Source organism: Anomaloglossus baeobatrachus, chromosome 7 (assembly GCF_048569485.1).
Source record: "Anomaloglossus baeobatrachus isolate aAnoBae1 chromosome 7, aAnoBae1.hap1, whole genome shotgun sequence".
NCBI classification, from domain to species: Eukaryota; Metazoa; Chordata; class Amphibia; order Anura; family Aromobatidae; genus Anomaloglossus; species Anomaloglossus baeobatrachus.
Window position 1 is genome coordinate 242,027,271 of NC_134359.1, and position 24,901 is coordinate 242,052,171.

At 47.7% G+C, this 24,901-nt stretch overlaps 1 protein-coding gene across 1 annotated transcript in view; it reads right to left on the minus strand.

Moving 5' to 3' along the window:
- TMC7 (transmembrane channel like 7) overlaps positions 1 to 24,901 on the minus strand; it is a 105,827-nt gene that overhangs the window by 11,108 nt on the left and 69,818 nt on the right. The window contains exons 8-11 of the mRNA XM_075317984.1: positions 19,848 to 20,021; positions 11,613 to 11,770; positions 6,797 to 6,914; positions 546 to 643 (exon numbers count right to left, since the gene is read on the minus strand). Of these exons, the coding sequence (XP_075174099.1) occupies positions 546 to 643; positions 6,797 to 6,914; positions 11,613 to 11,770; positions 19,848 to 20,021 (548 nt within the window). The remainder of the gene's footprint in view (positions 1 to 545; positions 644 to 6,796; positions 6,915 to 11,612; positions 11,771 to 19,847; positions 20,022 to 24,901) is intronic.

Below are 24,901 nucleotides of genomic sequence, written 5' to 3' on the forward strand. Positions count from 1 at the left end.
TGCAAGAGCGGGTCAGAGCGCGGTGAAAGTACGGAACCGGAAGTCTGTGTGGTGAGTATTTGCTTGTACAGCGAAGCATTGCTCATAAACTGAGTTACAAATTTACAGCAAGCTTTGCTGGTATAGCGAAATACTCGCACACCAAGTTACTCGTAAACCAAGGTTCCACTGTACTTAAATGCCGCTATTGATTGCTGAGAATCTTATGGAAAGGTCACTTTTTACAGCACGATTGCTATGAAAATCAAACCCAATAATTGCAAAATTGTAGGGTTTTTGCACAATTTCACCATACTAGGATTTTTCTTTTTTTTCCAGTACAATGAATGCGAAAATGAATAGCGTCATTAAAAAAAGATAAACTCATACGGTTATGCCGATGCAAAGATACAATTATGGATCTTGGAAGTGCGGGTGGAAAAAAAAAAGAAGAAAAAGAGCAAAAACAAAAAATCGGCCAATCGGGAAAAATAAAAACTTTAGTGAATAAGCAGATCAATTTAATGATTGATTTAATGATTAAGAAAAAAACCCCACAAACTTACTTTCTTGGAAACTCTACGAATGTGATTACTGCCAAAATGATTAAGAAGTCAAAGATCATCAGCTTGTACATTTCTTGTCCAACTCTGGTTTCCCAACACTGTATATTTAAGAAAAAATAAAAAAAAAAAAGAGAAAAATAATAAAAGATCTGCTAAGGGTTTATAGCATTGGTACATGCTCACAATCTTTCAAAAGGGCAGACAAGAAAAAATAAAGCATCAATAAAAGCAATAAAGAGTACACTGACGCTGCTCCAATAATTCAATAAAAGAACATGAGAGGCTGAGCTGCTGGTAAAGGCCGGTTCTGTGAGCTAATCTGTCAAGAATAAATGTAATATATAATGATGAGTGTATGTATGTATGTATGTATGTATGTATGTATGTATGTATGTATGTATGTATGTATGTATGTATGTATGTATGTACGTACGTACGTACGTACGTACGTGTGTGTGTGTGTGTCCACTAAAGGAATCCACACCGTCGCACTTACAATCACGAAATTTTGCACAGACACCTCATGTGACTCACGGAATGTCAAAGACTATGTTTTGACTGGAAAATTTAGCCCTGTGCTTTACAGTTACTCTCCAAAAAACCTGCCTCTATTAAAGTGAATGGAGGTGGGAGCTCCAGGTTATTAATGGCAACTGTGATTGGTTGCTATAGGAACAAAATATTTTGTTAGTATAAGAAGCTCATGTTTGAGGTAATAAGATGTCGGTGGGGAGATGGATAGAGACAGACAGGGAAAGAGACAGACAGGGAAAGAGACAGACAGGGAAAGAGACAGACAGGGAAAGAGACAGACAGGGAAAGAGACAGACAGACAAAGAGACAGGCAGACAAAGAGACAGGCAGACAAAGAGACAGGCAGACAAAGAGACAGGCAGACAAAGAGACAGGCAGACAAAGAGACAGACAGACAAAGAGACAGACAGACAAAGAGACAGACAGACAAAGAGACAGACAGACAAAGAGACAGACAGACAAAGAGACAGACAGACAAAGAGACAGACAGACAAAGAGACAGACAGACAAAGAGACAGACAGACAAAGAGACAGACAGACAAAGAGACAGACAGACAAAGAGACAGACAGACAAAGAGACAGACAGACAAAGAGACAGACAGACAAAGAGACAGACAGACAAAGAGACAGACAGACAAAGAGACAGACAGACAAAGAGACAGACAGACAAAGAGACAGACAAACAAAGAGACAGACAAACAAAGAGACAGACAAACAAAGAGACAGACAAACAAAGAGACAGACAAACAAAGAGACAGACAGACAAAGAGACAGACAGACAAAGAGACAGACAGACAAAGAGACAGACAGACAAAGAGACAGACAGACAAAGAGACAGACAGACAAAGAGACAGACAGACAAAGAGACAGACAGACAAAGAGACAGACAGACAAAGAGACAGACAGACAAAGAGACAGACAGACAAAGAGACAGACAGACAAAGAGACAGACAGACAAAGAGACAGACAGACAAAGAGACAGACAGACAAAGAGACAGGGAAAGAGACAGACAAAGAGACAGACAAAGAGACAGGGAAAGAGACAGGGAAAGAGACAGGGAAAGAGACAGGGAAAGAGACAGGGAAAGAGACAGGGAAAGAGACAGGGAAAGAGACAGGGAAAGAGACAGGGAAAGAGACAGGGAAAGAGACAGGGAAAGAGACAGGGAAAGAGACAGGGAAAGAGACAGGGAAAGAGACAGACAAAGAGACAGACAAAGAGACAGGGAAAGAGACAGGGAAAGAGACAGGCAAAGAGACAGGCAAAGAGACAGGCAAAGAGACAGGCAAAGAGACAGGCAAAGAGACAGGCAAAGAGACAGGCAAAGAGACAGGGAAAGAGACAGGGAAAGAGACAGGGAAAGAGACAGGGAAAGAGACAGGGAAAGAGACAGGGAAAGAGACAGGGAAAGAGACAGGGAAAGAGACAGGGAAAGAGACAGACAAAGAGACAGACAAAGAGACAGACAAAGAGACAGACAAAGAGACAGACAAAGAGACAGGGAAAGAGACAGGGAAAGAGACAGGGAAAGAGACAGGGAAAGAGACAGGGAAAGAGACAGGGAAAGAGACAGGGAAAGAGACAGGGAAAGAGACAGGGAAAGAGACAGGGAAAGAGACAGGGAAAGAGACAGGGAAAGAGACAGGGAAAGAGACAGGGAAAGAGACAGGGAAAGAGACAGGGAAAGAGACAGACAAAGAGACAGACAAAGAGACAGACAAAGAGACAGACAAAGAGACAGACAAAGAGACAGACAAAGAGACAGACAAAGAGACAGACAAAGAGACAGACAAAGAGACAGACAAAGAGACAGACAAAGAGACAGACAAAGAGACAGACAAAGAGACAGACAAAGAGACAGACAAAGAGACAGACAAAGAGACAGACAAAGAGACAGACAAAGAGACAGACAAAGAGACAGACAAAGAGACAGACAAAGAGACAGACAAAGAGACAGACAAAGAGACAGACAAAGAGACAGACAAAGAGACAGACAAAGAGACAGACAAAGAGACAGGGAAAGAGACAGGGAAAGAGACAGGGAAAGAGACAGGGAAAGAGACAGGGAAAGAGACAGGGAAAGAGACAGGGAAAGAGACAGGGAAAGAGACAGGGAAAGAGACAGGGAAAGAGACAGGGAAAGAGACAGGGAAAGAGACAGGGAAAGAGACAGGGAAAGAGACAGGGAAAGAGACAGGGAAAGAGACAGGGAAAGAGACAGGGAAAGAGACAGGGAAAGAGACAGGGAAAGAGACAGGGAAAGAGACAGGGAAAGAGACAGGGAAAGAGACAGGGAAAGAGACAGGGAAAGAGACAGGGAAAGAGACAGGGAAAGAGACAGGGAAAGAGACAGGGAAAGAGACAGGGAAAGAGACAGGGAAAGAGACAGGGAAAGAGACAGGGAAAGAGACAGGGAAAGAGACAGGGAAAGAGACAGGGAAAGAGACAGGGAAAGAGACAGGGAAAGAGACAGGGAAAGAGACAGGGAAAGAGACAGGGAAAGAGACAGGGAAAGAGACAGGGAAAGAGACAGGGAAAGAGACAGGGAAAGAGACAGGGAAAGAGACAGGGAAAGAGACAGGGAAAGAGACAGGGAAAGAGACAGGGAAAGAGACAGGGAAAGAGACAGGGAAAGAGACAGGGAAAGAGACAGGGAAAGAGACAGGGAAAGAGACAGGGAAAGAGACAGGGAAAGAGACAGGGAAAGAGACAGGGAAAGAGACAGGGAAAGAGACAGGGAAAGAGACAGGGAAAGAGACAGGGAAAGAGACAGGGAAAGAGACAGGGAAAGAGACAGGGAAAGAGACAGGGAAAGAGACAGGGAAAGAGACAGGGAAAGAGACAGGGAAAGAGACAGGGAAAGAGACAGGGAAAGAGACAGGGAAAGAGACAGGGAAAGAGACAGGGAAAGAGACAGGGAAAGAGACAGGGAAAGAGACAGGGAAAGAGACAGGGAAAGAGACAGGGAAAGAGACAGGGAAAGAGACAGGGAAAGAGACAGGGAAAGAGACAGGGAAAGAGACAGGGAAAGAGACAGGGAAAGAGACAGGGAAAGAGACAGGGAAAGAGACAGGGAAAGAGACAGGGAAAGAGACAGGGAAAGAGACAGGGAAAGAGACAGGGAAAGAGACAGGGAAAGAGACAGGGAAAGAGACAGGGAAAGAGACAGGGAAAGAGACAGGGAAAGAGACAGGGAAAGAGACAGGGAAAGAGACAGGGAAAGAGACAGGGAAAGAGACAGGGAAAGAGACAGGGAAAGAGACAGGGAAAGAGACAGGGAAAGAGACAGGGAAAGAGACAGGGAAAGAGACAGGGAAAGAGACAGGGAAAGAGACAGGGAAAGAGACAGGGAAAGAGACAGGGAAAGAGACAGGGAAAGAGACAGGGAAAGAGACAGGGAAAGAGACAGGGAAAGAGACAGGGAAAGAGACAGGGAAAGAGACAGGGAAAGAGACAGGGAAAGAGACAGGGAAAGAGACAGGGAAAGAGACAGGGAAAGAGACAGGGAAAGAGACAGGGAAAGAGACAGGGAAAGAGACAGGGAAAGAGACAGGGAAAGAGACAGGGAAAGAGACAGGGAAAGAGACAGGGAAAGAGACAGGGAAAGAGACAGGGAAAGAGACAGGGAAAGAGACAGGGAAAGAGACAGGGAAAGAGACAGGGAAAGAGACAGGGAAAGAGACAGGGAAAGAGACAGGGAAAGAGACAGGGAAAGAGACAGGGAAAGAGACAGGGAAAGAGACAGGGAAAGAGACAGGGAAAGAGACAGGGAAAGAGACAGGGAAAGAGACAGGGAAAGAGACAGGGAAAGAGACAGGGAAAGAGACAGGGAAAGAGACAGGGAAAGAGACAGGGAAAGAGACAGGGAAAGAGACAGGGAAAGAGACAGGGAAAGAGACAGGGAAAGAGACAGGGAAAGAGACAGGGAAAGAGACAGGGAAAGAGACAGGGAAAGAGACAGGGAAAGAGACAGGGAAAGAGACAGGGAAAGAGACAGGGAAAGAGACAGGGAAAGAGACAGGGAAAGAGACAGGGAAAGAGACAGGGAAAGAGACAGGGAAAGAGACAGGGAAAGAGACAGGGAAAGAGACAGGGAAAGAGACAGGGAAAGAGACAGGGAAAGAGACAGGGAAAGAGACAGGGAAAGAGACAGGGAAAGAGACAGACAAGGAAATAAACAGAGACAGAGAACGAGACAGATATACACACACACACACACACATAAATATATGTATTATACATACATACATACATACATATACACACACAGTATAAGGTTAACTTCAATTTTATAACCTAGTTGGGATACATCATCAATACCAGATTGATGGGGGTCTGACACCCAACACTCTCACCACATCGAAGTAACCAGTGTGTGTAGTCAGACAGCATAGCTCTGTATACTGGAGTTTGTATGTTCTCACTGTGTTTGAGTGGGTTTCCTCCGGGTTCTCCGGTTTCCTCCAACACTCCAAAAAGACATACTGATAGGGAATTTAGATTGTGAGCCCCAATGGGGACAGTGTGCCAATGTATATAAAAGCGCTGTGGAATTAATAGCACTATATAAATTAATAAATATATTATTATTACTGTGTAGTAGCCGTTCTTAGGTGCTGCCGATCAGTTCAGATTAATTTGTCTATGAGCTGAGCTGCAGTACCCGAGAGCAGCCACTAATCAGTTTATGGCACTGTGCTGCTCCGACACCATACACTTTAGGGTACTTTCACACTTGCGTTAATTTCCTTCCGTCACAATCCGCCTTTTTGGAAAACAGCGGAATCCGTTAACAGATTCCACTGTTTCCCATACTTATATGGATGATGGATTGTGCGAAAAGTAACTGCGTTGCTTCCGCTGGCCGACACTGCGTTGCTTCCTCCGGGTGGAAGGAACGCAGCATGTAACGTTGTTTGAGAGGCAGAATCCTCTATTTTTCACTGCGCATGCTCATTTTTTTTTTTTTTAAATCACTGTAACTTTATTTTGTCTCTCGGTGGCCGAATGTTCAGCTGAGCGCCCGGCCGCCGCCATGTGAGAGCTCTCAGCTGAGCGCCCGGCCGCCGCCATGTGAGAGCGTTCAGCCGCCATGTGAAAGCGTTCGGCTGAGCGCCCGGCCGCCGCCATGTGAGAGCGTTCGGCTGAGCGCCCGGCCGCCATGTGAGAGCGTTCGGCTGAGCGCCCGGCCGCCATGTGAGAGCTTTCGGCTGAGCGCCCGGCCGCCACCATGTGAGAGCGTTCGGCTGAGCGCCCGGCCGCCGCCATGTGAGAGCGTTCAGCTGAGCGCCCGGCCGCCATGTGAGAGCGTTCAGCTGAGCGCCCGGCCGCCGTCATGTGAGAGCGTTCAGCTGAGCGCCCGGCCGCCGCCATGTGAGAGCGTTCAGCTGAGCGCCCGGCCGCCAGCATGTGAGAGCGCTCAGCTGAGCGCCCGGCCACCGGGTAATCAGCTGATTTGTGAACAATAGTCTGCTGCCGGTAAAACTGTATAAAAAAAAACAAAACAAAAAAAAAAAAAAAAACCTTTCCGTTGTTTTGTACGATCCGTAGCATCCGTTGTGCCATTATATGCAACGCATCCGTTGCATCCGTCACACAACGCAATGCAACGGATGCCATTCAACGCAAGTGTGAAACTAGCCTTACTTCCAGAAGTTACAGGATGGCGTACGTCAGTAAACCTACATACACATTATTTAGTTCACACACAACTTACTGGATAGTCTACATGGTTGTATCCACAGGTCGGACAAGCCTTCAGCGAGCAGGTAGCAATTTTATTCCATAAGGAAACGAGCAGTACAGCAATACTGGCCAACCGGACAAACACACACCTGTATGAGGGAAGATCGAGGGACAACTATTGGGAGGAATCGCCAACTGCTTTACCTTTCATAGATCCACCAATATTTGTGATCTTATCAATAGGACTTCTATATTCTAGATGAATATGTTCAAGTCTCAGCTGTCTGCCCTCTACTGATCAGAAAGTGATGATAAAGTGAAAAGCACTATAAAGGGAATCTGTCGGCAAGTTTTTGCTATTTAATCTAAGAGCAGCATAGTGTAGGGGCAGAAAGTCTGATTTCAGGAATGTGTCACTTGCTCAGCAGCTTGCTATAGTTTCAGTATAATCAGTGTTTATTAGCAGAACATGATCACTGCAGGACTAGGTGTTGTGTGCTAGAAAGTCCAGGTAATCTGTCTAAGCCCCCCACACACGACCAATTGACTTAAGGACACTTCCAATAAAATGTTGTGGGCAGAGTTATACAGAGCTCAACAGTCATAGTACTACTACATCTACATCATAGTAAACAGGGATTCTCTCAAAATTGCACCACTTCTCACGATTGAGAAACAGTCCTGTGGTGTCCGACCAGAGAAGGTCACAGCGTTTGGCTGTGCAAAATGCTCCCCGACTTTCTATTATTCCTGCTGTCAGTATTCAGTGTACTAGGTATCTCCCCTGCTGGGTTTTTGGGTTTTCATCCTTTTCCCTTTAGGACCCAGTGGGGCTCCTCTCCCCTAATCATCTGTATTTCCACTTGGGTTTAAATACTCTCATTTTCCCTGGACTTTTGCTGGTGATATTTAGTTCCTTCACAAGCTCTGGATACAAGCAGGTGCCTTGCACTCATCTGTAGGATCGTTGCTCTTTGCTTAACCTCTTCATGACACATGACTTACTGGGTACGTCATCGATCGTGTCACTGTAATCCCCGCGGGCGATCCGCGCACATATCAGCTGATTTCAACAGCTGACGTGTGTGTGCCAGGCGCGAGTGGAATCCCGTTATACCCACGCCTATTAACCCCTTACATCTTGCTGTCAAATTCTGACAGCAAGATGTATCAACGTGCAGCCATAAGCATAACTTACCCACCACCATCGGAAGTCACGTGATGTGATCATGTGACTTCCGGTGGTTGCCATGGTAGCACAGGGTCATGTGATGACACCTGTAGCTATCATGAGTCACTTTCTCTCACTGGTGGCAGAGGTCAGTGTGAGAGGGAAAAGCAGCTTCTCTCCAGATCTCTGCTGTGTGGCTGTGATTTGGAGAAATGGAAGAGCGATCAGACTGCTGATCATTATAGTCCCATAGGGAACCTAGTAAAATAAAAAAAATTGAAAAAAAAAAACAAACACAAAACAACCCCTAAGTTCAAATCACCCCCCCATTTGGCCCTTTGAAAATTAAACGGTTAAAAAAATAAATATACACATATTTGGTATCGCTGCATTCAGAAACGCCCGATCTATCAAAATATCAAATCAATCAATCTGATAGGTAAACGGCGTAGCGTCAAAAAAATTCCAAACGCCAAAATTACGTTTTTGGTCGCCGCAAATTTTTTGCAAAATGAAATGACAGGTGATCAAAAAGGTAGCATCTGCCCAAAAATTATACCATTAAAAACGCCAGCTCGAGACGCAAAAAAATAAGCCGTCACTGAGCCCCAGATCCTGAAAAATGAGAACGCTAGGGGTTTCGGAAAATGGCGCTAAAAGTGCACCACTTTTTTTGGACAAACTTGTGAATTTTTTTAATCCCTTAGATAAAAGTAAACCTATACATGTTTAGTATCTACAAACTCGCATCGACCTGAGACATCACCTCCACACATCAGTTTTACCATATAGTGAACACTGTGAATAAAATATCCCAAAAACTATTGTGCACTTTGTTTTGCAGTTTTTCTAAATCTGAAAGTTTTTTTGCTGCTTTCCAGTACACCATATGGTATAACTTATGGTTTAATTTAAAAGTACAGCTCGTCCTGCAAAAAACAAACCCTCATATGGCAAGAGTGACAGAAAAATAAAAAAGTTAGAAGGGGAGTAAAAAAAAAAAAAAAAAAAAATAATAAATAAATAAATGAATGAATGAATGAATGAAATAAACAAAAAAAAAAACAAAATGGAAAATCGCCCAGGGGTGAAGGGGTTAACTTCTTCCTGAGGCATCTGGAGATAGGTTGTTCATGTGCTTTCCCCGGTGTTTGTGCTCCCTATGTCTTCTTTAGTGGGGTTGATGAAGGACTCATCCTACCTGTTCCCTATCTAGGGCCCAGCTCTAGATCAGGTATCCAGCTTGGCGCATAGGTGCAAAACCTATCTTGGTGGTGATGGACCCCAGGGGTAGTAGTAGTTTGGTCAGGGGTCATCTCCTCTCCTAGATGCAGGGTTTCCTTTCTTTTTAGCCGTTCGCTTGCTACTTCCTAGTGTGACACCTGTCCAGTAAGTGAAATATCACTAGAATCTGGGTCTCTGCCCCTACATTATGCTACTCTCAGATTACATAGTAAAACTCTGCTGACAGATTCCTTTTAACCTGTGTCAAGTATATAACAATACAGTCAGATTCTTAACAGTCCAGGATGCTTGCAGCTTGAGGATTTTATGCCGCACATTTCCTGTTCTACAAGATGTTAGTCATTTGCTCCAGGATGCAGGAACACAGCTCCGGACAGGCAAAAACTGAAGCAAAGGATGGATAACGCACATGACTTAAGGCTGCTTTCACACTACGTATTTTTAACATGGCTCATGAACTTTTTTTGCTGCAAAAGCGGATCCTGTTTTAGCAAAGAGAAACACATGTGAGAGGAGCGGAGAGGGGGGAGAGAGGAGCGGAGAGGGGGGAGAGAGGAGCGGAGAGGGGGGAGAGAGGAGCGGAGAGGGGGGAGAGAGGAGCGGAGAGGGGGGAGAGAGGAGCGGAGAGGGGGGAGAGAGGAGCGGAGAGGGGGGAGAGAGGAGCGGAGAGGGGGGAGAGAGGAGCGGAGAGGGGGGAGAGAGGAGCGGAGAGGGGGGAGAGAGGAGCGGAGAGGGGGGAGAGAGGAGCGGAGAGGGGGGAGAGAGGAGCGGAGAGGGGGGAGAGAGGAGCGGAGAGGGGGGAGAGAGGAGCGGAGAGGGGGGAGAGAGGAGCGGAGAGGGGGGAGAGAGGAGCGGAGAGGGGGGAGAGAGGAGCGGAGAGGGGGGAGAGAGGAGCGGAGAGGGGGGAGAGAGGAGCGGAGAGGGGGGAGAGAGGAGCGGAGAGGGGGGAGAGAGGAGCGGAGAGGGGGGAGAGAGGAGCGGAGAGGGGGGAGAGAGGAGCGGAGAGGGGGGAGAGAGGAGCGGAGAGGGGGGAGAGAGGAGCGGAGAGGGGGGAGAGAGGAGCGGAGAGGGGGGAGAGAGGAGCGGAGAGGGGGGAGAGAGGAGCGGAGAGGGGGGAGAGAGGAGCGGAGAGGGGGGAGAGAGGAGCGGAGAGGGGGGAGAGAGGAGCGGAGAGGGGGGAGAGAGGAGCGGAGAGGGGGGAGAGAGGAGCGGAGAGGGGGGAGAGAGGAGCGGAGAGGGGGGAGAGAGGAGCGGAGAGGGGGGAGAGAGGAGCGGAGAGGGGGGAGAGAGGAGCGGAGAGGGGGAGAGAGGAGCGGAGAGGGGGGAGAGAGGAGCGGAGAGGGGGGAGAGAGGAGCGGAGAGGGGGGAGAGAGGAGCGGAGAGGGGGGAGAGAGGAGCGGAGAGAGGAGCGGAGAGGGGGGAGAGAGGAGCGGAGAGAGGAGCGGAGAGGGGGGAGAGAGGAGAGGGGGGAGAGAGGAGCGGAGAGAGGAGCGGAGAGGGGGGAGAGAGGAGCGGAGAGGGGGGGAGAGGAGCGGAGAGAGGAGCGGAGAGGGGGGAGAGAGGAGCGGAGAGGGGGGAGAGAGGAGAGGAGTAGGGGGAGAGAGGGGAGTAGGGGGAGAGAGGAGAGGAGTAGGGGGAGAGAGGAGAGGAATAGGGGGAGAGGAGAGGAGTAGGGGGAGAGAGGAGAGGAGTAGGGGGAGAGAGGAGAGGAGTAGGGGGAGAGAGAGGAGTAGGGGGAGAGAGAGGAGTAGGGAGAGAGAGAGGAGTAGGGAGAGAGAGAGGAGTAGGGAGAGAGGAGAGGAGTAGGGGGAGAGAGAGGAGTAGGGGGAGAGAGAGGAGTAGGGGGAGAGAGAGGAGTAGGGGGAGAGAGAGGAGTAGGGGGAGAGAGAGGAGTAGGGGGAGAGAGAGGAGTAGGGGGAGAGAGAGGAGTAGGGGGAGAGAGAGGAGTAGGGGGAGAGAGAGGAGTAGGGGGAGAGAGAGGAGTAGGGGGAGAGAGAGGAGTAGGGGGAGAGAGAGGAGTAGGGGGAGAGAGAGGAGTAGGGGGAGAGAGAGGAGTAGGGGGAGAGAGAGGAGTAGGGGGAGAGAGAGGAGTAGGGGGAGAGAGAGGAGTAGGGGGAGAGAGAGGAGTAGGGGGAGAGAGAGGAGTAGGGGGAGAGAGAGGAGTAGGGGGAAAGGGGAAAGGGAGAGAGTACATAGACCAAGAAAAGGGTACAAAGATGAAATTTATACAGAAGCTCCGGTCTTATGGGATGGGCACTGATTGCCTTTGTGACCATTTATTGCCTATAAATAATACCATCCCGTAATGTATTTTTATGGAACCGCAGATAATTACCATGGGGCACCGTGGCAAGATGTCATGTAAGCACATCAGAAGTAAGAGATGATGTGACTGGCATCATGCCTCCATCACAGGGAGGAGGTTACTGACCTTATGAGAGTGAAGCGGATCTCAAAGCCTGGAGAGTAGTCTTCATATCGTACTATGTTCTCGAAGATGATGGGAGTGATAAAGTTGGCAATGGTGATTACAATGGATGGAAGATACTCCACCAGCAGGCTCAGCCCGTCATCCTGCTGAGTGCTCATCTGAGTATAGGGCGAGGAGAATGATACGCATTAAGGGCTTCACATCTAGGTGAATGTACACATTACAAACATATTATTTATATATATATCTCCATCTATCTAGTATAATTATATATATATATATATATATATATATATATATATTTATACACACACAGTTAGGTCCAGAAATATTTGGACAGTGACACAATTTTCGCGAGTTGGGCTCTGCATGCCACCACATTGGATTTGAAATGAAACCTCTACAACAGAATTCAAGTGCAGATTGTAACGTTTAATTTGAAGGTTTGAACAAAAATATCTGATAGAAATTGTAGGAATTGTACACATTTCTTTACAAACACTCCACATTTTAGGAGGTCAAAAGTAATTGGACAAATAAACCAAACCCAAACAAAATATTTTTATTTTCAATATTTTGTTGCGAATCCTTTGGAGGCAATCACTGCCTTAAGTCTGGAACCCATGGACATCACCAAACGCTGGGTTTCCTCCTTCTTAATGCTTTGCCAGGCTTTTACAGCCGCAGCCTTCAGGTCTTGCTTGTTTGTGGGTCTTTCAGTCTTCAGTCTGGATTTGAGCAAGTGAAATGCATGCTCAATTGGGTTAAGATCTGGTGATTGACTTGGCCATTGCAGAATGTTCCACTTTTTAGCACTCATGAACTCCTGGGTAGCTTTGGCTGTATGCTTGGGGTCATTGTCCATCTGTACTATGAAGCGCCGTCCGATCAACTTTGCGGCATTTGGCTGAATCTGGGCTGAAAGTATATCCCGGTACACTTCAGAATTCATCCGGCTTACTCCTGTCTGCTGTTATGTCATCAATAAACACAAGTGACCCAGTGCCATTGAAAGCCATGCATGCCCATGCCATCACGTTGCCTCCACCATGTTTTACAGAGGATGTGGTGTGCCTTGGATCATGTGCCATTCCCTTTCTTCTCCAAACTTTTTTCTTCCCATCATTCTGGTACAGGTTGATCTTGGTCTCATCTGTCCATAGAATACTTTTCCAGAACTGAGCTGGCTTCATGCGGTGTTTTTCAGCAAATTTAATTCTGGCCTGTCTATTTTTGGAATTGATGAATGGTTTGCATCTAGATGTGAACCCTTTGTATTTACTTTCATGGAGTCTTCTCTTTACTATTGACTTAGAGACAGATACACCTACTTCACTGAGAGTGTTCTGGACTTCAGTTGATGTTGTGAACGGGTTCTTCTTCACCAAAGAAAGTATGCGGCGATCATCCACCACTGTTGTCATCCGTGGACGCCCAGGCCTTTTTGAGTTCCCAAGCTCACCAGTCAATTCCTTTTTTCTCAGAATGTACCCGACTGTTGATTTTGCTACTCCAAGCATGTCTGCTATCTCTCTGATGGATTTTTTCTTTTTTTTCAGCCTCAGGATGTTCTGCTTCACCTCAATTGAGAGTTCCTTAGACCGCATGTTGTCTGGTCACAGCAACAGCTTCCAAATGCAAAACCACACACCTGTAATCAACCCCAGACCTTTTAACTACTTCATTGATCACAGGTTAACGAGGGAGACGCCTTCAGAGTTAATTGCAGCCCTTAGAGTCCCTTGTCCAATTACTTTTGGTCCCTTGAAAAAGAGGAGGCTATGCATTACAGAGCTATGATTCCTAAACCCTTTCTCCGATTTGGATGTGAAAACTCTCATATTGCAGCTGGGAGTGTGCACTTTCAGCCCATATTATATATATAATTGTATTTCTGAACATGTTTTTGTAAACAGCTAAAATAACAACTTGTGTCACTGTTCAAATATTTCTGGACCTAACATATTATATATATATTATATATATATATATATATATATATATATATATATATATATATATATATATATATATATATATATATATATATATATATATATATATATATATATATATATATATATATATACACATATACATATATATATACATACATACATACACACACACACACACAAAATATATATGTTGCTGTCACTTAAGTAAATGACAATATATACATGTGCACGCACTAACATTAATGATAATGGTTCTTGTAGCCTCAGAGACAAGTGGTCATGAATGGTGTCTGGACTTTGCCAGCAATACTGCTCCTTCAATCTAATGATTACTGTTTTTAAATGGAGTCTGTCCGCACAAATTGACTGATCAAACCAAGCACAGGCGATCAGTGCACCCTCCTACCCGTTTTCCATCCATTTACTCCATTTTCTTCCTTGAATGTCAGCTCTCAATTTACAGAAAACAGGGGATGGCAGAGGTAGATGGAAAATCAGTAGGTGGGAAGGGGCCATACCAAGGGTGCAATGTGTGCTTGTACTTGGTTGAATTTTGTCCTGACTGACTCTCTTTAAGATAATCAATGTGACCCTTGTGGATCAGACATGGTAACATCTAGGATAGGCTACAAACGTTGATGAGATAACCCTTTTAAAAAAAAAAAAAAAAAATCTTAGGTCTATTAACACTGGAGTACGCCCTGTCTATCTCATTAATACTGGATATACCAGAAGTGCTTAGGTAAGAAGAGGCTGCTTACATTGCTGTCCACCCTGTCTATCTGCTGTAATAGTGCATATACCAGAGGTGCTGAGATAACTGTAATAAATGAAGAGCGTAAAGCTGGGTTTACACACTGAAACTTTCTAGCGATCCCACCAGCGATCCCAACCTAGCCGGGATCGCTACAAAGTCTCTGGTGAGCTGTCAAACAGGCAAACCTGGCCAACGACGCAACAGCGATCCGGACCTGCAGAGCGACCTAGCTGGTTGTTGGGGACGTTGTAAAGCAGCTTTTTGAAAGGGAAGTCGCTGTAAAGTCCCCTTTAGGCTCTGTGCGCACTAGGCAGTTTTGCCCGCGGATTTACCCGCGGATTTGCTGCAGAAATTTCTTGAGAAATGTCTGCAATCTTTGTGCAGACATTTCCCAGCAAATCCTATGAGAAAAAAAAAAATAGCTGTGCGCACACTGCGGATTTTTCACAAGAAATTTCCTTGAGAAAATTTTCTCGAGAAACTTTGAGAAAATGAGCATGTCCATTATTTTCCGCAGGTACCTGCGGTATACCCCCGGAATTTCACTCCATTCACTGTAATGTAATCGCGAAATTTCGGGGGTATACCACAGGTAGCAAATGATGTGCGGTATACCCCCGGTATAGCCGCGATTTACCTGCGGTAATGCTCATCGCTGCCTGCGGTTTTGCAGGAAGCGATGTCATTATGCCAGAAAGAGGAAGCGGAGCAGAGTAAACACAGACGTCACACTCCCTGGACGCCGCACAGAAGCGCTTCCGTGCGACCTCCAGGTGCCCGTGCAGTCTGTGTCCCGCTCCAGCCTCGCGGCTGCCTGCACTGCAGCGTGTCAGTGTCTGCCCGCAGTGTCAGCAGCTTGTCACCCTGCAGTGTCAGTGTGTGCCCGCAGTGTCTGCAGCTTGTCACGCTGCAGCGCAGGCAGACACTGACACAGGCAGACACTGACACTGCACTGCGGCGTGTCAGTGTGTGCCCGCAGTGTCAGCAGCCTGTCACGCGGCAGCGCAGGCAGACACTGACACCCTGCAGTGCTGGGAGCCGCGGGGATGACGATCGCTGCTGTCAGGAGGTGAGATCATTACCTGCTGTGACGATCTCCTGCCTCCTGACGTCAGCGCTGTCACTGCTGTCTATGCCCGTCTCGCGAGCGGCCCGAGACTGTCACTAGCGGTGACGTCACGGGCTCTCGCGATACTTCTGACAACGCGGCGGGCATAGAAGTCAGTGACAGCGCTGACGTCAGCAGTACAGGAGATGATCACAGAAGGTAATGATCTCATCTATGCTCCTGATGGCAGCGCTCGGCATCCCCTGCAGTGACCTGGGCTGACCTATTGATGTTAGCTCAGGTCACTGCATTGCTCTCACAGCCAATGGGGAACATTCTGTTCTTCATTGACTGGGACAGCGACTATGGTATGTATCGCCGTGCCCCCCCCCCCCCTTATTGGATTACGCCGGACGTGGAATTGATTGTTCTTTTCAATAAATTGGTTAAAGAGGGAATGTTTTGGGGAGTGTTTTTTCAAATAAAACTTTTTTTGTTGTCTATTTTTTATTTCTTACTGACTGGGTTGGTGATGTCGGGTATCTGATAGACGCCTGACCTCACCAACCCCAGGGCTTGATGCCAGGTGACATTACACATCTGGCATCAACCCCATATATTACCTCGTTTGCCAACGCACCAGGGCACGGGATGAGCTGGGGCGAAGCGCCAGGATTGGCACGTCTAATGGATGCGCCACTTCTGGGGCGGCTGCAGCCTGCTATTTTTAGGCTGGGGAGTGTCCAATAACAGTGGACCTCCCTAGTCTGAGAATACCAGACCACAGCTGTCCGCTTTACCTTGGCTGGTGATCCAATTTGGGGGGGGACCCCACGTTTTTTGTTTTAAATTATTTATTTAATGTAAAATAACAGCGTGGGGTGCCCTCTATTTTGGATTACCAGCCAAGGTGAAGCTGCCAGCTGTGGTTTGCAGGCTGCAGCCGTCTGCTTTACCCTAGCTGGCTACAAAAGATGGGGGGACCTCACGTCGTTTTTTTTTTAATTATTTATTTATTTTATGGCTAAATACAAGGCTAAGCACCCTTTAGGCTATGTGCGCACGTTGCGTAAATACATGCAGTTACGCTGCGCTTTGTAGCGCAGCGTAACTGCATGCGTCCTGCGTCCCCTGCACAGTCTATGAAGATTGTGCAGGGGCCGTGCGCACATGGCGTTTTAGAGCGCAGCGCTTCGGCTTCTGCCGAAGCGCTGCATTCTAAGTGACATGTCACTTCTTCCGTGCGCTTTGCCGGCAGCTCCTGCTCTGTCTATGGCAGGAGCTGCAGGCAGAGCGCATGGAATCGGCTTTTTTTTTTTCTCACTACGGACATTTCTGCAGCGATTTAAAGCGCACATGTGCTCTTCAGATCGCTGCAGAAATTTCTGCAGTGACTGTACGCAACGTGCGCACATAGCCTTAGTGCCACATGAAAGTCACTAAAGGGTGCCAGCTTAGAAAATGCAGGGAGGTGGGGCATTATATAGGTCTTTCTCATCTATCTATCTATCTATGGTCAGTTTCACACGTCAGTGAAAAACACTGACGTTTTTCACTGTCATGTAAAACATGCACATGTCCCTGCATGTGCCGTGAATTTCGGCACACGTGGGCTGTCTAAGTGCAATCCGGGCTCCATTCTCCGTGGCCCGTGATTGCACTTAGAAATAAACTCACCTGTGCGCGCTCCCGCTCTCCATGGTGCTGATCGCTCCCGTGGTGCAGCATCCGGCCAGCGCTGACCCCCGCAGCAGCCGCTTCCCGGTCGGCTGTGTCGTGCATCATGAATATGCGCGACAGTAATGATCCGGCTCAGAAGCAGCAGGGAGAACAGGCTGCAGAGAGCGCCGCTGAAGCCGGGTGAGTTAAAATGTTTATTATTTTAAAAGCACGTTTTTTTCTGGCACGTGTTTCACGGACCACACCACTGCGTGGTCCGTGGGACATCAGTGATGCCAGAAAAAAATGGACATGTCTCCGTGCGGCAATCACGCACACGCGGGTACGCCGCACGGAGACACGTGCAGTGAAAAATCACTGATGTGTGAGCAGACCCATTCATTATAATGGGTCTGCGTATGTCAGTGATTCTGGTACGTTTAAAAAAAAAAAAAGCACAAACGCACCAGAATCACTGACGTGTGAAACAGGCCTATCTATTCATCTAACCATCTTTCACTCTATCCATTAGGCTGCTTTCACACCTCCGGTTTCTGCAAGGCGACACACTCCAGCACTTTGCAGGAAAATCGCAACCGTTTTTTTTTTGCTGCCGGTTGCGTTTTTTCTGCATAGACTTTAATTAGTGCCGCATTGTGCCGCAAGGCCTTGCGTTCCATCCGGTTTTTGCCGCATGCGGCAGATTTAGCCAATGCGGCGACCTGATGGAACGTTGCCTAGCACGTTTTTTCGTGCGGCAAAAAAACCGCATCGCACCGCATTCGGCCGATGCGGCACATTTTTCAATGCATGCCTATGGCGGCCGGATGCGGCAAAAACCGCATCCGGCCGCCGCATGCGGTTTTTGACACTGCGCATGCTCAGTAGCATGCCGCAAGCGGCAAAAACCGGACGGGCCGCATGGGAAAAACGTATGCAAAGGATGCAGTGTTTTCACCGCATCCGTTGCATAGCTTGCACAGCCGGATTGAGCCGCAGAGCTCAAGCCGGATGTGTGAAAGAAGCCTTATCTGTCTATCGATTATCTATATTATTTATTGCAAAACCGCAGGGAGCAACCTGCGGTAAATCCGCGGTAAATCCGCATGCATTTTTCCCGCGGATTTTTCCGCAGGTGCGGAAATCTTCAACTCCCAGAAGTTTCTCAAGAAATTTTCTTGAGAAAAATCACTTTTCTAGTGCGCACATAGCCTTACACACTGAAACTTTCTAGCAATGCATGCTGCACAGCGGGAAACAAAGGACCTAAGAATGGTCCTGAACGATTTGTAGCGATCACAACTTCACAGCAGGGGCCAGGTCGCTGATGTGTTTCACACACTGCAATGTCGCTGGGGAGGTTGCTATAACGTCACAAAACCGGTGACGTTACAGCGATGTCGTTTGCGATGTTGCAGTGTGTAAAGCCACCTTAATAGGGCTTTACCAGGTTAGAAATGTAAATGAAACACACTAACCTGGCAGAGTTGTGGAAGGCACAAATCCTATATAAGCAAAAAAATGTGATGGTGGTTGCAGCAGCTCCACGTGGATAGGCTTAGGTGCTGTAGAATGAGCTGGATATAATGCCGCGCTACCACCAATGCAAAGAATTGTTTATTAATGTTAATAAATTTATTTTGTAGGTCAACACATTTCTGTGATCTAAGTCCCCTTCCTCAAGACCATAAGAATCAACAATGGATCATCATTAATCAACAATTCTTCGTATTGGTGGTAGCGCGGCATTATATCCAGCTCTTTCTACAGCACCTAAGAGGTGAAGAGATGAGAAGAGGCTGCTCACATTGCTGTCCACCCTGCCTATCTGATATAATACTGGATAAACCAGAGATGCTGAGATAAGAAAAGGCTGCACACACTGCTGTCCACCCTGTCTATCTGATATAATACAGGATATACCAGAAGTGCTGAAGTAAGAAGTAGCTGTTCACACTGCTGTCCACCCTCTCTACCTGCTCTAATAGTGGATATACCAGAGGTGCTGAGATAAGAAGAGGCTGCTCACACTGCTGTCCACCCTGTCTATCTGATCTAATACTGGATTAATCAGAGCTGTTCAGATAAGAGGAGGCTGCTCAAACTGCTGTTTACCCTGTCTATCTGCTCTAAAACTGGATATAAGGATATACCAGAGGTGCGGAGATAACAAAAGGCTGCTCACACTGCTGTCTACCTGGTCTAATACTGTAGATACCATAGGTGCTGATAAGAGGAGGCTGCTCACACTGCTGTCCAACCTATCGGAATGCTGGGTGGCTGCTGTGTCACAGACATTTTAGCAGTATGTGTTACAGTATATCTCTAAGTCGTATCATGTGCAGTAGGAAGCTCTCTTATAATATTGTAAGACAGCTGTCAATATAAGGATGACAGCAACACTGGTGTTCAATAGTTACCTTCCTAGATAAAACAAGTCTGATTTGCTAATGAAAATTAATGATATTTCCTTTAGTTATTTATTTTTTTTCTATTCTAGAAGAACCCTTTTAACTACCACAAAAGGTAGCATTATACTGTTGTGGACATTTTGAAAATATTGTGTGGATTATCTAAAATTCTATCCCATCTGTTAAACATTATAAACCATGGATCAGAACTGTGACGTGACCACGGGCTACATAAATACGACTGAACGTGGTGTTACGCATGTGACCCTCATCCAAAATCAGAGAGGAAACCTGACTTCCCACCTCTCTGGATATACACCCCTCTAGGTATTCTAGCGGTGCCTCCTTCCTGTTTATTTCTATGTATTATTTTGCCAGCGGCCCCTGGAGACTGATACTTACAGCATTGCTATTGTCTTGTGAATAGGCCGTGGCCAAGTAGATTGCATAGAAGCAGCCGCCTAACACTGCGGTGACGATAATGTTCAGGAAAATTCTCAAGGAGTAGATTGTAATGGTTTCTCTCTGCGTTCGCTTCTGCTTCTTGTGCCGCAATCTTTCTTCCGCTAAATCAGTCTGCGAGAAAAAAAACAATGCATGAGATAAACATCTAAGAGTTAATAAAATGAAGTGTGGCCTGGTGAGGATAATGGTAAACATTTCCTTGGAAGGAGCTGGTCTAAGCAAACACACGGAATTTACTCAACTGCGAGGGATTAAAAGCCAGTATCAGACGTAATGGGAACTTAATTGCACTAATTTTGCGATGATGAATATTTAAGGTGTAATGGAAGGATAAAAGTAGTAAGAGTGTTACCGGCAGCCTGCGACATATCCAGCCTACTTCCTCAAGATATCTCCTGTGCAGGAACCGAAAGTAGAACGATATACAAGTGCGTGCATATATGTTTGATATAAGACACATAGTTGGAACAGTCAAGACGAGGAGCGTATATCTCCAAGGAGGGAAATCACTCTCAACCATATGTCCCGTAGTAAAAAGCACAACCCTGCGAACCTCCTCCTACCTGCCAGCATTGTTCGGAGCCACTTCTCATTAGTAGATCTTGACTAAACACTAACCATAGCAGCCATCTGGCAATGTATAGCAGTTTACCCCATTCACCACCTAGGACGTACCGGTAAGTCCTAAATCATGTTTGGGTTATCACCACTGGCTGCTGTGCTGAGCCCTGCACATCTGTTGATTTTAACAGCAGACATGTGCGGCTAACAGGCTCTTGTGGATCCATGATCCACCTGCGCCTGTTAACCCTATAGATCGCACTGTCAAAATGTGACAGCATGATTTAAATGGCCGTGGCGGGGAATGCGCTTTTCCCCGCCGCCATTGGAGGCCCCGTGACGCGATCACGGGGAGCTGATGGTTGCTATGGTAGCGACGGGTCATGTGACGATTCTTGTCGCTACATGACGTATTTCCTGTGCAAGTCGGCAGAGCAACAGCTGAAAGAGCAAGGCTGCATTTCTGTTGATCAGAGCTGTACAGCTCTAATTAACAAGAAATGAATGAGCTATCAGACTGCTGATACTTAATAGTCCACTAGCGGGACTAGTAAAAATAAAAAATAAATAAATAAATAAACCTAAAATTTCAAATCATCCTCTATTGAAAACTAAAACAATAAAATTAAAAAATATGCGTTCCGAAATGCCTGATCTATCACAATATAAAATTAATCGTTTGATTTGAAGAAAAAAAAAAATCAATTAATCTGATCGGTACATAGCGTGGCAAGACAAAAGTTCCAAACATCAAAGAAGGGAATTTTGTTTACTTACCGTAAATTCCTTTTCTTCTAGCTCCAATTGGGAGACCCAGACAATTGGGTGTATAGCTTATGCCTCCGGAGGCCACACAAAGTATTACACTAAAAGTGTAAAGCCCCTCCCCTTCAGCCTATACACCCCCCGTACTGCTACGGGCTCATCAGTTTTGGTGCAAAAGCCCGAAGGAGGAAAAAATTATAAACTGGTTTAAAGTAAATTCAATCCGAAGGAATATCGGAGAACTGAAACCATTTAACATGAACAACATGTGTTATACAAAAACAGGGGCGGGTGCTGGGTCTCCCAATTGGAGCTAGAAGAAAAGGAATTTACGGTAAGTAAACAAAATTCCCTTCTTTGTCGCTCCTTATTGGGAGACCCAGACAATTGGGACGTCCAAAAGCAGTCCCTGGGTGGGTAAATAATACCTCATAATAGAGCCGTAACGGCTCCGTCCTACAGGTGGGTAACTGCCGCCTGAAGGACTCGCCTACCTAGGCTGGCATCTGCCGAAGCATAGGTATGCACCCGATAGTGTTTCGTGAAAGTGTGCAGGCTCGACCAGGTAGCTGCCTGACACACCTGCTGAGCCGTAGCCTGGTGTCGCAAGGCCCAGGACGCTCCCACGGCCCTGGTAGAATGGGCCTTCAGTCCTGAGGGAACCGGAAGCCCCGAGGAACGGTAAGCTTCGAGAATTGGTTCCTTGATCCACCGAGCCAGGGTTGACTTGGAAGCTTGTGTCCCTTTACGCTGACCAGCGACAAGGACAAAGAGTGCATCCGAGCGGCGCAGGGGCGCCGTTCGAGAAATGTAGATCTTGGCGGACGTAGGTTTCCTAGCCTGTCTCATAGTGGCAATGACCTCTTGAGATAATCCTGAAGACGCTAGGATCCAGGACTCAATGGCCACACAGTCAGGTTGAGGGCCGCAGAATTCAGATGGAAAAACGGTCCTTGAGACAGCAAATCTGGTCGGTCTGGCAGTGCCCACGGTTGGCCGACCGTGAGATGCCACAGATCCGGGTACCACGACCTCCTCGGCCAGTCTGGAGCGACGAGGATGACGCGGCGGCAGTCGGCCCTGATCTTGCGTAACACTCTGGGCAACAGTGCCAGAGGAGGAAACACATAAGGAAGCCGAAACTGCGACCAATCCTGAACTAAGGCGTCTGCCGCCAGAGCTCTGTGATCTTGAGATCGAGCCATGAATGTTGGGACCTTGTTGTTGTGCCGTGACGCCATTAGGTCGACGTCCGGCATCCCCCAGCGGCAACAGATCTCCTGAAACACGTCCGGGTGAAGGGACCATTCCCCTGCGTCCATGCCCTGGCGACTGAGAAAGTCTGCTTCCCAGTTTTCTACGCCCGGGATGTGAACTGCGGATATGGTGGATGCTGTGGCTTCCACCCACAGCAGAATCCGCCGGACTTCCTGGAAGGCTTGCCGACTGCGTGTCCCACCTTGGTGGTTGATGTAAGCCACCGCTGTGGAGTTGTCCGACTGAATTCGGATCTGCTTGCCTTCCAGCCACTGCTGGAACGCTTTTAGGGCAAGATACACTGCCCTGATCTCCAGAACATTGATCTGAAGTGAGGACTCTTGCTGAGTCCACGTACCCTGAGCCCTGTGGTGGAGAAAAACTGCTCCCCACCCTGACAGACTCGCGTCCGTCGTGACCACCGCCCAGGATGGGGGTAGGAAGGATTTCCCCTTCGATAATGAAGTGGGAAGAAGCCACCACCGAAGGGAAGCTTTGGTTGCCTGAGAGAGGGAAACGTTCCTGTCTAGGGACGTCGGCATCCTGTCCCACTTGCGTAGGATGTCCCATTGAAGTGGACGCAGGTGAAACTGCGCGAAAGGGACTGCTTCCATTGCTGCCACCATCTTCCCCAGGAAGTGCATGAGGCGCCTCAAGGGGTGTGACCGACCTTGAAGGAGAGATTGCACCCCTGTCTGTAGTGAACGCTGTTTGTCCAGCGGAAGCTTCACTATTGCTGGAAGAGTATGAAATTCCATGCCAAGATATGTCAGCGATTGGACCGGTGTCAGATTTGACTTTGGAAAATTGATGATCCACCCGAAACTCTGGAGAATCTCCAGAGTAACGTTGAGGCTGTGTTGGCATGCCTCTTGAGAGGGTGCCTTGACCAGCAGATCGTCTAAGTAAGGTATCACTGAGAGTGGAGGACCGCAACTACTGTAGCCATGACCTTGGTGAAAACCCTTGGGGCTGTCGCCAGGCCGAACGGCAGTGCCGCGAACTGAAGGTGTTCGCCTCCTATGGCGAAGCGCAAGAAGCGCTGATGCTCTGGAGCAATTGGTACGTGGAGATAAGCATCCTTGATATCGATCGATGCTAGGAAATCTCCTTGGGACATTGAGGCGATGACGGAGCGGAGGGATTCCATCCGGAACCGCCTGGTCCTTACGTGTTTGTTGAGCAGTTTTAGGTCCAAAACAGGACGGAAGGACCCGTCCTTCTTTGGAACCACAAACAGGTTGGAGTAGAAACCGTGGCCCTGTTGCTGAAGAGGAACCGGGACCACCACTCCTTCTGCCTTCAGAATGCCCACCGCCTGCAGAAGAGCCTCGGCTCGCTCGGGAGGCGGAGATGTTCTGAAGAATCGAGACGGAGGACGAGAGCTGAACTCTATCCTGTAACCGTGAGACAAAATGTCTCTCACCCAACGGTCTTTTACTTGTGGCAGCCAGGTGTCGCAAAAGCGGGAGAGCCTGCCACCGACCGAGGATGGTGTGTGATGAGGCCGTAAGTCATGAGGAAGCCGCCTTAGTAGCGGCACCTCCGGCGGTCTTTTTAGGGCGTGATTTAGACCGCCATGCGTCGGAGTTCCTCTGATCCTTCTGAGGCCTTTTGGACGAGGAGAATTGGGACCTGCCCGCACCCCGAAAGGACCGAAACCTCGACTGTCCCCTCCTCTGTTGGGGTGTTTTTGGTTTGGCCTGGGGTAAGGATGTTTCCTTTCCCTTGGATTGTTTGATGATTTCATCCAATCTCTCACCAAACAAACGGTCGCCAGAAAATGGCAATCCAGTTAAGCACTTTTTGGAAGCCGAATCTGCCTTCCATTCCCGCAGCCACAAGGCCCTGCGTATTGCCACCGAATTGTCGGCTGCAACCGCCGTACGGCTCGCAGAGTCCAGGACAGCATTAATAGCGTAGGACGCAAATGCCGACGTTTGATAGGTTATAGACGCCACCTGCGGCGCAGACGTACGTGTGAGTGCGTCGATTTGCGCCTGACCAGCTGAGATAGCTTGGAGTGCCCATACGGCTGCGAATGCTGGAGCAAAAGACGCGCCGATAGCTTCATAGATGGATTTCAACCAGAGCTCCATCTGTCTGTCAGTGGCATCCTTGAGTGAAGCTCCATCTTCCACTGCAACTATGGATCTAGCCGCAAGTCTGGAGATTGGAGGATCCACCTTGGGACACTGAGTCCAGCCCTTGACCACGTCAGGGGGGAAAGGGTAACGTGTATCCTTAAGGTGCTTGGAAAAACGCTTATCTGGACAAGCTCGGTGTTTCTGGACTGCCTCTCTGAAGTCAGAGTGGTCCAGAAACATACTCTTTGTACGCTTGGGAAACCTGAAACGGAATTTCTCCTGCTGAGAAGCTGACTCCTCCACTGGAGGAGCTGAGGGAGA